Raw genomic sequence first — 14,057 nt, forward strand, 5'->3', positions numbered from 1 at the left:
GAATCAGAGTAATTAATTATTTGCTAAGTAATTTTTTATCTTTTTTGAATGTAAGTAAATATAAAGTATTATATAAAAAACTAAGGACTCTTTCATAAATTTACTACTGGATTTGATATAGATATTTCTCAATTTATGCTTTATATTTATAGTACCTATCATTATTAACTTCAAAAACTTTTTTGACTTTTTTCCTTGCCTTAATTTTATTAGCTGGTATTTACCAATAGAAATGATCCTTAACATGAATACAGTAATATTATTCAATTTGTTTTTATTGTGTTATATAATATAAAATAATATAATAAACATTCAGGCATATTATAAAAGAGGAATCCAAATGAAGAAGAGAGGAAAAATATTTTAAAGATATGTTAAAAATGAAGCTATGTAAATAATTCATAATTAATTAATTAATTCATTCTTTAATTTTTTACATTTTTATTTTTAAATATGTATTTAAATAATAGCTTTGATATAATTATTTGGGTTATAATTTAGCTATCATATGTATTTGATATAAATTAGCTATAATATGTCATAGTGCTAAAAATATTTAGAACAATGAACAAAATAGAAGAACTCTTTTTGAAATATGATAGATAAGTCAAATATGATATTATATTGCATATACTTTTGCTTCTTTTGATCATAATAACATTTACTCACACCTAGGCATCAGTTTTTGTTAATTTGGCGCTTACATCTAGTCCTGATGAAGAAAATTGGATTAACCAAACGCAAACTGTGAGTTCAAATTTAGATATTTATATAACAAGCATTTATTGGTCAAATATTACAATGACCACGATTGGCTATGGGGATATTTATCCAAGAAACAATAAAGAAAAAATATTTTTAGCAATTATAACAATTCTTTCTTGCTGTATATTTGGCTATACTATGAATTCAATTGGATAAATATTAGCTGATACATCAAAAGAATCTAGATAATTTAAAATTAAAATGAATGTAAAAAAATTTTATTATTTAAATTATTTATTAAATTAGCTATTTATGAATTAATTAATTTTTAACTTATTGTTTAAAAGTTGCTTGTTAAATAGATGTCTAAAAGAAATTTAGATCAAATTTTGTAAAAAAGAGTAAGAAATTATTATGAGTATTTGCATGATAAAAAGAACATTTTTGATGAAGAAGCTGAAAAGCTTATTGATGATCTTCCATAATCTATTAGATAAGAAGTTATTTATGATATTAATATGAAATTGTTAAGTTCTCATAAAGTATTTTCGTTGCAATTTTCCAAATAGTTCTAATAAGATTTATCTCTTTGTATGAAGATTTTAAAATATGGCCCAGAAATAAATATAATTTCATAAAATGACAAAGTCATTTAGTAATTATATTTTGTTTTAGAAGGTAACCTAGATATTAATATGAAGTTAGAGTAAAAATCTGTTTCTGTCAGTATCCTTAAGGTAATATTTCTAAAAATTAATTTATTTATTGTAAATCATTTTATTTTAATTAAAATTTTTCCTCTCTACTTTTAATCTACTCTGGTTTTTTAAAAAAATATATATCCCATATTTTAGGATTTGAATTTGATAGGATTTAATTAATAAGAATTATGGTGTTATTTTATTATTTCCATATTTGATTAAAATTTATATTTAAGATAATTAATCATTTGCTTATTGATTTAAATTAAAATTATTAGAAAGGAGATATGTTTGGTTAGATTGAATTTTTTTCATAAAAATCTTCTCAGTTTACAGTGAAAACATTGAATGTTGTAACTATTGCCTATATTGAATATTAGGATTTTACTAATGCACTTAAGAATAATCCATAAGATTAAGTAAATCAATTAAAATTAAATTTTATTTTTTAATGTAATTTTAACTAATAAGGAAAAGTATTATTTGATTAAAGATAAAATCAATTAGTACAGTGATATTTCAGCTTTAGATTTTTAATGCTATGGCTGTAAAAGGTTTGGACATTAGCTTTTTGAATGTAAATCAACGAAGTATGATTATAAAAAGAATAGAATCATTTAAGATTATATGAATGTCAGCAGTAATTCTACTATGGAAAGAAACTAATAATTTAAAAGGACAAGACAAAAAATGAAACACCAATAAAAATTTACATTGTTTGATATAGCTTGTTAATAGTAAGAGTTTTGTTCTAATAATGAGGATATAATTTGTAAATATTATTTAACTTACAAGCTATTCCAATAAGAAAATTACTATGGATTTTAAGATTAAACTTTTTAAGAAATAGTTGGAGATCTTGAAAATATGTAAAATACTTTTATCCAAAATCCTATTTGCAAAAACATTTAAATATATTCTTATTAGTTAACAACAATGTGCACCAAATACATTTTATGAAGTTTATACTGGTAGTTTACAAATAATAGAAGAGGAATCGAAAGATATTCATCATAAAAAGGCAAGAACAACTCCACCAAAAACTGCTTTGAAAAAAAACTTTATATTTCTACCGCCGCCTGAACCTAAAAAAGTAAGCTATAATGTTTTAATATAAGATAAAAATGAGAATACTATTGCAAATGATGAGGCAGATACTTCAATTATAGGTGGTGAAAATGTATAAAAATAATAAATATCAAAAAGTAATTTATTTATTTGATTGTTAAATGATTAATTTAAAAATTCTTTAAATTATTAGAAAAAATAGAATCTCCTAAAGTTTCGTTTAGCGCATTTCAATAATTAGAATTTTATAATGATCTAAATGAGCGACTTAATTCTACAAATATAAAATTAAATCAAGCAGGAGTAATTGATAAAAAGGAAGACAGCTAACTCAAATAGTTAAATTTTGCAAACAACTTTATGCTTTTAGGAGAATTTGATAAATCTAAAATATTTAAGGTCTATTTTCCATTCAATAATGTAGATTTAGTACTTTAAAAGTACAAAAAATGTCAAATAAAAAAAAAGGGATAAAATAATAAGAATAACATAAAATATAAAAAACATCATGAAAAATTTAAATTCAAAACTAATATTATTAATTGATTCACTTATATGCATAATGTATCTTATACAACTATTATTAAATCTATATATTTTAATATATTTATATTTATATGTATATTTTCAATAAATTATAATGTGACAAGAAATAAATAAAATATATTTTTTTTCATAATTAAAATTTTTGATTATTAAAATATTTTAGAGATTTTAGTAAATAAATGGACTTTTAAAGTATAGCTACATAGTAGATTTTTATAAAATAATACAATTTACAGATTGATAATTTTATGATGATGGAGTTAATTTGAGTTAGTATTTTAATTTAAGAAAAGGATTCAGGGTTCATATAAAGTATAAGAATTAGATTATTAAATTAAATATTTATATGATGTTTAACATATATAAAATAAAGATCATTTATCCATTGATTACTAGGTTTTTTAATGGAAGGTATATTATAATTAATAGTGGTGCAAAAATAATGGTTATTTTAACAATTATTTTTCAAATTATCACTTTTAATTTATTTGATATGAGAGTTATTCTTGAATTTTATTATTAAGATTTAATTAGTCATTTTAATATTAATTTTGTGTTATTAGAAAGAAAGTAAAGGCAAATTAAATTACATAATTTATAATGAGCATAAAAGGAATTAATGATAGAAGACATCTTTTTGAATCTAACTATATGTAATCATTTGCAGATTAAAAAACTAAAAATGATGAAATAGAAGATATTATGAGTATTTCAATTGATAGATCTAAAATAAATACTATTTAAGATATTAAAATTCAAATTGAACCTAATAATTAGTAGAAATTTACTAAAGCTGAGAGTTGTGATGAGCCTACAGTAATATAAATAGATAATTTGTCCTTCTCTAAATCTATGCTAAATCAAAATAGTGTATCTAATAGGAGGCCTATTTCGTAGATTTTAATAGATTCGCCCAAAAATCAATCTCGTAGCTTCCATAATTTAGATTCATAAAGCTAAGTTCATAGGAAGAGTAAGAATTTAAATAACAAACAAATAAACGAATGTTCTCCTGAAAAGAAAAGTCTTTTCCTGCTTGGTTCTCCTTTATTTTAAAAAATTCAAGAAAATGGCATGTAAAATGAAAAAGAAAAATAATCAGATTCACCATAAAATGGATATAGTTTATCACCTTTAAATAACTGCTTTTTGATGTTTAGGAAGACTAACATGGTTAAAAAATTCATTCAAAATATCAAAAAGAGGACAGAAAAATACAATTTCAAATGTCTTTCTAAATATTAATTCAATATGATAGGTGATAAATCTGCAGATTACAATTATTATAAACAAAAATAATTAATCTATGCTAACGTAAATTATATTTCAAATAATATAACAAAATTAATATTGTATTTTTCTATTTTAAACAGGAAGAAAACTTTGATACTAAAATTTAGAGATTACAGAAGCGTAATTAATTGAATTTACAAATACAAAAATAAACATTTATTATTAGTTTATTTACTTTATTTATTTTACATTAAATAATAAAAGTACTTGACAGATATCTATTAAATAGTGAAAAGATTATTTTTTAGCCAGTATTTAAATATTAAACTTAAATTACCTTATTAATTTAATCTTTTTATATTAGGATTCTGCATTTAGTATTTTATGGGACATTTTGACCACAATAATCTGGATCCTTATCATATTTTATATCCCAATTTAGATTAATTTGATAGATAGTGATTTCATTGATTTTAAAAAACCTCATGAATTCATTACAGTTTTTATAATACTGGAAACGCTGGTGAAAATTAATAGAGTAAACAACCTTAATTAGAATCTAATGTATTAAATAGCTAAAAATTAATTAATATTAGGCTGTTTTCAAAAGAGGAATGATAATTACAAATAGACAACAAATTCTTCAAGAATACCTCTCTCAAGAAGCGAAGTAATTACTTAATCTGAAAATTGATGAACTCAATAATTTTCCTAATTTCATTAAACTTAGATATGATTTGATCATTTTAGTATTTCATTTAGTTTCAGAAACTCACTCCAGCTTATATTTCCTTGAATATATCTTAGAGCTTAGGATTCTTAGAGTCACGAAAACCTACCAAGACTTATTTTAACAGATAGATTAGGAGCAGAAATATAAAATTTTTAGAAAAATCTCTTAGCTCTTTTTATTAGTCTTAGTTTTTATTAATCTGTAGGCTTCGATATTTATTTTTATTGGAGTTTTTAAAACTTAAAAAATGTCTGATCTCTTAGGATCTGATAATTTGTTAGACATTTATTTTGCTGGTATTTACTGGTCAACTATTACAATGACAACAATAGGCTATGGTGATATATATCCTTAAAATACAAATGAGAGGATTTATGTATGCGTTGTTTGTTTGATATCTTGTGGTATTTTTGGTTATTCCATTAATTAAATTGGATAAATTGTAAGCGAAATACAAGAAAAATCAGAGAGTTTTAACTAAAAAATAAATGTAAATTTAAAAATAATTAATTATATGACACAAATTTATTAATTATATATTTTTAGGCGTTAAATAAACTAATGAAATCTAGGAATATTAATAAGAGTTTAATGTTTTAAGTAATTAAATACCACGAGTATAGGCATTTTGAAGAAGAAAATATTGAGGAAGAAGGTATGGCACTCGTAAATGAGCTACCTAAATCTATGAAAGACAGAGTAACTTATGAAATGAATTACAAAATTTTGTATTCATAAAAGTTGTTTTTATTGAATTTCTCAAAGCAATTCCTTGATTAGCTATCATTAAGAATAAAACAAATAAAAGTGGGTCCAGAAACTGATATTTATAAGCCAAATGATTTAGATTTAAGAATCTACTTTATACAAAGAGGAAATATAGAACTTACATTTTTTCAGAATGAAAAGATTAAAAATTTTGGAAATTTAAAAGTAAGTGCTGTTTACTTTAATTTGTATTTTTAATTTTATAATAAATAAATCTTAAAGAGTAATTATTGTATTATTGCCATAACTTTAATTTAAATGAAATTTATAATAATACATTTTTAAAATTAATTCAAAAAATAAAAGGAAGGTGATATGTTTGGTGAAATTGAATTTTTTAGTTAGTCAAGTAGAAAATTTGGTGCAAAATCAACTTCTGTAGTGCATCTATTGTATCTAGAATATGAAGACTTTTACTAATGTTTGTAATTTATGGATAGAGATATTGTAAATGATATAAAAAATAATGTTAATGGCAATTCAATAATTTATTTTAAATTAATAGGAAAGCTATAACATGATTAAAGACAAACTCTAAATGGAGAATGATTTACTTCCTTTAGATAAAAAGTGCGAAAGTTGTGGGAAATTCAGTCATTCACTATTAGAATGTAATCATTTGCAGTATAAGCCAAATATAGATAAGTTGGTTTATGAAATAAACAAAAATTTCCCATAAATCAGAGAAGAATATTAAGGAAGAAGAAGATTTAGATCAATCAATGCAATCTCTGGAATGAACTAATTTATGTCCTTGATTAACATGATTTAATAGGAAGCTACAATAACAAGCAGCCAAGGAAAAGAAAAAGGTGAAGAGAGGAATTCATAAAATTAAATTTAAAGAGACTACAGTTTTGAAGACCAAGTAAATGAGTAAAATTATAATTTAAATACATAAAATAAATTAAATCAAAAAATATATTTTGAAATATTTAAATTAAAATTATTTTTTTTTATAAAAATTTATTTTGGTAAAAATTTAAAAGTTTGATGAAATTGATTAAATTATCTAATTTTAAAGTTTTTTTATTAATTAATTAAAATATTATAGAGAAAGTGATTTATCCTCATTGACATAAAAGAAAAAATCATTGATTTTTGATAAAGATGTAGGAATGTTAAATAAGTAACAGACTAAAAAAATAAATAAAATGAAAAGACTTTCTCTTGTAAAAATTAATGAGAGGGTGAATTATCCTGAAGATAATAAAAATTAGACTTCTTATGACGAAAAAATGATGGAGAGATTAGTAATACCTTAAAAAATAAATTCAGATTCATAACAAACATCTTAAAATTTAAATACAACTGATAATAATTTTAGTCAATTCGTAGTAAATAGTGGAAGTTATTCAAATCTACCTAGTAATTAAAATCTACCTTCGCCAAGGTTGTCTTCTCTTTCATAGACGCTAGAGAATCAAAGTATAAAATCTAAAAAAACTAAGAATGGAATTGAATAGAGAGTTATAAAATTTTAGGCCTAACCTCAAGATTATGAAAATTAGAGCGCTTTCAATGGATTTGAAAATAACTAACCAAATTCTAATTTAATTTCAAACAAATACAGTAAATTACAAACTCTTAATACAGAGACAGAAAACGAATTATTTAAGCATGATTTGCATTACAAAAAGTAAGAACCTCTTTGGTTTTTGAATTTTGATACAATGAAAAGTTTTAAAATTTATTTCCCCCATAATAACTATGAAAGAGTGATTTATAAATTCAATTAAAAAGTTAATTCAAAAAGGAAACAAATTTTACCATAAAAATAAGTAAAAAATAAGTTTTCTTTGTTTAATTTAGAGCAAAAAAAAAATTCAACTAAATTTTGAAGATCGTCGACATATTTAACTATTTAATTTGAGAGCAAAAGGAACTTTATTCCCTACTAATAATAAGTTTACTTTGATTGTTTTATTTAGATTAAACAAATTAATATATTAGAAACTTTATGCTAACTTGAGTTGTTGATATGAGGTTAAGTTAAGAACAGTTATTATTTAAAAAAAACTAAGGAAATTAATTTGTAATATTCTCCAATATTTCACAAATTAATTTTTGCTTAATTTGCTAAATCAAGTTGAAAATTTTGATAATTCTTTAAGACTCTATTGAAAAAATCAAAATAAAAGTTATTGTTATTTATATTTTGTAATTAATTATTTCATTGTTTATTTGTAAATATAATCAAAATTTATGGCTTGAAAAATGTGTTTGAATTACTAATAGAATTTTAAAAGAAATTATAAAAGTTTCTATCAAATTTTAAATCTATCTGTGTAGAAATAAAGATAGAATTTACATGAAAGTTTTAACGGTAAATTCTAAATTATAAAATACACAAAGGATAAACTAAATTGATTTTTTGTTACATATTTTTATACATATATATATAAATATATATATCTACTGCATTTATTTATGTAATATTTTAAACAACTCTATTTTTAACTTTATGATTACAATGCTAAATGGCTGCAAATTTGTTTAATAAATTTTTAACCTTAAAACACACTTAATCAATAGATATTAATCTTTTTTTCAAAATTAATTTACTAATAACTTTTAGAATCAAAGATTACAATTAATTTATAATTGATTCAAGCAAATTATAATTAGTTTTACAAAGGTAGGTTATTTTTGTGACTAACTTTAAATTATGGATGAAGGTGGGGCCTTTAAAAGAAGGGTTCTGTTAGATGAGAATTCAATGGAGATATTCAATTAACGTAAGAAGAATATTTCAAATGATTTTAGTGTGAATGGGGATGTAACTAGAAATAACTCACAAATACATAATATAAATAATGAAGTGACAATTTATAATATTTTAGATGAATAATTAAAATAGCATAGTTAGCTGTTTCCAAATGATTAAACATTTAATATGTAGAGCTTAAATCATGATATTCTGCAGCCGTCAATGGATTTAAATGAATAAAGAATTTAATAAAAGTCATTATCTTCCTTTTAGCAGCCCTAAAAACACTACATTAGTGAGCTTTCTGCCCCTCTAAAAAAGATAATTTCACCTTAACAAAGCTGCGAATCGATGCCTCATATAAATGGGGAAATCACCACATCTAAGAATGGGTTTTTGAAGGTTAAAAATAATAAGGCTGCTGAAAGCTCTAAAAATGAGATTATTGAAGAAGAAGAGAAAATAAATTTGAAAGATTAAAAGTAGGATAAAAAAACATCTATCATGTATATAGAAAAACTTTAAGGTGATCTTAAAAGAGATGTTAGTAATATCAAAAGAAAAAGTATTAAGGATAACTAGATGTTTCTCTTTAAAAAGACAAATCTAGTAAAGAAATTCATAACAACTCTACTGTCTAAAACTGAAAGGTATTTATTCAACAATCTTAGTAAGCACTAAATGAAGATTATTGATGACCAATCATGTAATTACGATTACTTCATAGCCTAAAAAATGATAAAAAGTGAGGTAAAATCTATTTTTTGTTATTTAAAATTAACAGATTTTATTAAATGACTAAGAAATATTTGAAAATATTAATTATAAATTAATTTTTTAGAATTAAATTAGTTTTTTCTAGTTTTATTTAAAGCTCTAAATATTTCAATAAGGTGTTATTTATTATTTTATTAATTATTCTTTCATTTTTTATTTGTTTCTGTCCAAATTTTCTTTATTTTCTTATGGCTTTTTTTGTTTTTTTACTCTGAAGAAGACTTATTTATTCTTTTTATTTTACAATCAATATTTTGCCTAAATTAATATTTTTTACAATTAAAATTGAATCTAGTTACTATTTACTCTCATGAATAAAAGATAAAAACTCCTACTTATTTCTTAAACAAAACTATATAAATTCCAGCTTATTTTCATCTAAATTTTTCAATAGTTGAATATTACATGAAATTCATAAACTTTTTTCAAGCATATTGCCATCTTTTATTACATTTCAATATTAATTACCCATTATCAATTTAATTACTTATTCTAATAAATTATATTAACTAAATAAAGGAACAATCATTTGGAAAGACACTCAGAAAATCATTTTAGAGTATGTATTATTTATAAAATCAATGTTAAATGTGATTAATTCGTTTTTTTTTGCTTGATTATTTAGGTATGATTTTGTCACTTTTAAAAAGCGAAAGACTGATTATTTAACCTGTAATAAAATTTAATTCAGTAAGGAATCCTTCTTAGTCTATATTAATTTTTTTATTAAATCAAATAGGAATCTATTGTGTCGTTGATTTGGGAGCTATTAAATATTTTTATATCTTTGTTTCTGATTTTTACTATTCCCTATTTTGTTAACTTTCCCTCTTCGTTTTCTGAAAATTAATTTGGATTAGCAGGCATTACACTGCTCACGTTAGTTTTAGATATTCTCATCAAAATAAATAAAGTAGCACTTTTATAATTTTAAAAATTGATATTAAATATCTAACTAAATATTCAAGGCGATCTATAAAAGAGGAATGATTATTGTTATGAGAGATTAGATTATAAAAAGCTATTTGAAAAAAGAAGCACTGTAAATAATTTTAAATAAAATTTTACTCTAAAATTTAATCTCTTAATAATATTTAGATTTGATTTTACTATATTAATCATCTATAGTGTTTCCTAATTTTCAGATGACTTAGATTACTTTTAGTATGTTATTATTTTAAGAATATTTTAAGTTATAAGAACGTTGAAAGGATTATTTGAAAGGTATGATTAAGAATGTAAGTATTCCATTCTAGTTAAAATATTCATTCTAGTCATTATTATCCTTTCGTTTGGAAATATCTAAGGGTCTATATTTGTGGATCTTGCATTGAGAAAATCTAAATTAGGAGAAAAAACATGGCTTGATCTAATTCCCTCTATTTAATCAAATAGTGGCAAATATATAGCAGGTTTATATTGGTCAACTATCACCATGGCAACTATTGGATATGGCGATATTCATCCTGTTAATACTTAAGAAATGATATATGCTTCTGCAGTTAGTTTGATATCATGTGGTATATTTGGTTACTCCATCAGTCAAATTGGTGAAATCGTTGCTGCCATCCAAGAAAGAAAAGAAACTTTCAAGAAAAAAATGTTGGTAATATAAACAAACATTTTCAAGTTTGATTGGAATTATTTTAAGTATCCTAAAAATAAATTTTATTCTTCCTATCTCAAAATTCAAAACTTACTTATTTTTTAAGAAAATTAATTAAAAATTCTTAGCTTTGTTTTAATTAAATTTATTTTAAAAGAAAAATTTAATATTTTGTAATTAAATTTTTAAGATTATCTGCTAAGTTGCTTATAATAAAAATTCAATAAAAAAATATTTTTATTTTAGCTCAAATGGAAAATGATTAATATTCAAAATATAGATTTTAAATAATTTTCAGTTTTTCATGAAATTTATAAAAAAGAATAAATAAACGGTTATTGAATTGTTGTAATAAATAAATGAATGCTTTTTAATGATAAATTTTTGGAAATTCAGCTAACTAACACTTAATTCTAATTTAATTATAGATACTTAATAGATAAATGAATCAAAGATAGCTAAATAAAAAACTTCAACATTAGGTGAGAAATTATTTTGAGTATTTACATAAAGAAGAGAATAATGAAGAAGAGGACTCTTCTTAAATGATTAACAATCTTCCAAGTTCCATGAGAGAAGCTATTACATATGATATGAATCATAAACTGTTGTACGAATAAAAAATATTTTCCCTTAACTTTTCTAAGTAATTCTTGGATAAGCTTTCACTTTGCATGAAGCAAATAAAAATAGGCCCAGAAATATCTCTATTTGAATAGAATTAATTAGACTAGAAGCTTTACTTTATTCTCAAGGGATCTGTAGATATGTTCATTACCATGAGCAATAAGAATAAATCTTGCAAAATCTTAAAGGTAATATTTTTCATTTAAAAAAAAAATTAACTATTTATTTTTATACTTTATTAGAAAGGAGATTTAATTGGCGAAACAGAATTTTTTAGTTAATCCTACAGAAGATTTGGAGCAAAAACATTAAATGTAGTTAAACTTATGGTACTAGACTTTAAAGATTTTTACAAGTGCATCAAAAACTTTCAAGAAGATTTTGTAAAAAAAATTAAATTTCTTAAAATAAAAATATTTTTTTCTATTAAAAATCTTCTTCTCAAAGAAATATGTGATAATAATTATACAATCGTTAAAAAATATTAAATAGATAGACATATATATTCATATTATGAAAATTAATTTCTTTTTTATTATTTAAGTGTAAAATTTTTCTTATCACTTACATTATCTTATATTCTCATATATGCTAACTAATAAAAATATTAGAAAGAGCTTATTTAACTACAATTAATTTTATTTAAAAGAACATTTTGTTATTTTAGAAGAATATTTTGAACATGAGCTTTAATTAATTTAATTTAATTTTACATTTTAATAAGCTTTAATAATTAATTTTTTTCTATAAAAAAAGGAGAAATATAATATGATTAAAGATAAAGTAGTAATGTATAGAGACTACACTAAATTAGATAGGAGATGCTAAAGCTGTGGAAAATTTACTCACTAATTTACGAATTGCCCTAGTTTATAATTTGTTCCCAATTATAACAAGATAATTTACAAACAAAATCACACTGAAAATCAGGAAAGATAAAAACAACAGAGGACAGTATTTTAGAAAACATGCTCAATTAATATTTAAAAAAATGTAAAGTTTGGAGTTGAAAGCTATCAAAAAGCAAACAATATAAAATAAATTTATCATGATGATACTGGACCAGATTCGCAACTATCATATGAAGAATATATTCATTAGCAAACTGAAGGTCTTGCCTTAGTATAGTAAGATGATGGATCTGAAACAGTTTCGTATTCACTTAAATTAATTTTATTTATTTATTTTATTAATTAAGTTTATAAAAATTAATTAGACTTCAAAATAGAAAGAAAGCATATACTCAAATTGAAATAGATATAAAACGAAAAAAAGAGAGGCACAACACTAAAAAATCCACATTTCATAAAGAAATCCCAGAAATAAAAAATTATGACAAAATGTTATCAATAGATGATAAACTTATAGAAAATAGGCCAAGATAGAGATCGCAATTAGCTTAGGAAATGGATGAAAAAGATTAAAATTATTAATTGAAATATTTAAATCCATAAAATATGATTTAAACTCAGTACTTGATACCTGCTAATTAGCAAATAGCTTAATTAACCAACTAATCAGGAGTCTCATAAACTAATATTTAGAGACAAAGTTCCTTTGGATAAGGATCTACTTATAATATACAAAATAGCTTTACCATAGATAACCCAGCTAATTAAGTCAAATAAATTTTATAGTTAAGCAATTATGTGAATTCTTAAACTTATATTCCTATGCCTAACGATTTAAATATTAAAATTGAAAGTGGAGAAAATCAAAATAGTCGGTATGACAAATAACCAACAAACATCAGTAGTAGAAGTCATTTCTAAATGGGTAACCCTAATTAGCTCTATTAGTAACAGAGTTATAACCCAAAAGTAATAAATAACATATTATTGCAACAATAGAATCAAATTTACCCTATTCTCAACTTTGATGTGTTAAAAAATTACAAGGAATACTTTCCAAATAATAATTTTTCAAAAATAATCAAAGCTCTAAAATCTATGAAATCATAACAAATTACAATGAAGTAAAATAAAATAAAAAAGAAAAAGGTCTTATCTCATACTGGTAATAATGGTAGAAACGTTGCAAAAACTTTATCTGTAAATAAATCTAGGTAAGAACTTTCTCTCTTAAGTCACTCCAACAATAAGCTTAGCACACCAAAGAACTTCCTTAACTCTCCCCCACCTCCTGTATGAGAGGAACTAAAAATATAAATATATAATAAACACACTTTTTAAAAGTAAATAAATTCATTCTTAAATACTAAATTTATTAAAAATAATATATATAAAATATCATAATAAAAATAAATAATTCTTTATTTTAATTTAAATTGTAACTTATTATTTGGTATTTTACTGATTAATTACATTTTATCATTTAAATTAAACTATTTATGAAAAAAAACTTCAAAGAATTTTTATCAAATTATTTTCAATTTATCATGCGTTTTTATTCTATTCATCTAATATGAAATGTTTTAATATTAATTATGAATCAAACTATGATGCTTATCAATACAATAGGTAATTAATATTTTTTGGTTATAACTTAAAAACTTACTTTTGCTCTCAGCTTTATTTTTGTCCATAGTATATAAGAGGCTGTTTATTAATAAAATTATCGATT

General features: G+C 22.1%; 3 protein-coding genes across 3 annotated transcripts; all 3 read left to right on the plus strand. All coding sequences in view use genetic code 6, as the record gives it.

Moving 5' to 3' along the window:
- Window positions 1-93: 93 nt before the first annotated feature.
- TTHERM_00429690 (cyclic nucleotide-binding domain protein) lies at window positions 94-3,020 on the plus strand (the record flags this gene model as incomplete). Its single annotated transcript, XM_001011294.2, has 8 exons — window positions 94-253; window positions 317-390; window positions 471-972; window positions 1,053-1,442; window positions 1,685-1,825; window positions 1,878-2,275; window positions 2,334-2,611; window positions 2,668-3,020. Exons 1-8 carry the CDS (start codon window positions 233-235, stop codon window positions 3,018-3,020), a joined length of 2,157 nt encoding a protein of 718 aa, XP_001011294.2. The 5' UTR covers window positions 94-232.
- Window positions 3,021-3,620: 600 nt separating this feature from the next.
- On the plus strand, window positions 3,621-7,595 carry TTHERM_000429659 (cyclic nucleotide-binding domain protein; the record flags this gene model as incomplete). Its single annotated transcript, XM_012799456.1, has 10 exons — window positions 3,621-4,334; window positions 4,394-4,433; window positions 4,518-4,564; window positions 4,618-4,791; window positions 4,850-4,923; window positions 4,984-5,476; window positions 5,533-5,919; window positions 6,061-6,201; window positions 6,260-6,630; window positions 6,809-7,595. The coding sequence occupies 10 exons, from the start codon at window positions 3,621-3,623 to the stop codon at window positions 7,593-7,595; spliced, it is 3,228 nt and encodes a 1,075-aa protein (XP_012654910.1).
- Window positions 7,596-8,422: 827 nt separating this feature from the next.
- TTHERM_00429660 (zinc knuckle protein) lies at window positions 8,423-13,624 on the plus strand (the record flags this gene model as incomplete). The annotated part of the gene is made up of 10 exons (XM_001011291.3): window positions 8,423-9,214; window positions 9,761-9,800; window positions 9,867-9,913; window positions 9,981-10,154; window positions 10,210-10,283; window positions 10,340-10,847; window positions 11,276-11,662; window positions 11,717-11,857; window positions 12,231-12,628; window positions 12,691-13,624. 10 exons carry the CDS (start codon window positions 8,423-8,425, stop codon window positions 13,622-13,624), a joined length of 3,495 nt encoding a protein of 1,164 aa, XP_001011291.3.
- Window positions 13,625-14,057: the final 433 nt, after the last annotated feature.

The sequence above is a fragment of the Tetrahymena thermophila genome (genome assembly GCF_000189635.1).
Source record: "Tetrahymena thermophila SB210 genomic scaffold scf_8254470, whole genome shotgun sequence".
NCBI lineage: Eukaryota > Ciliophora > Oligohymenophorea > Hymenostomatida > Tetrahymenidae > Tetrahymena > Tetrahymena thermophila.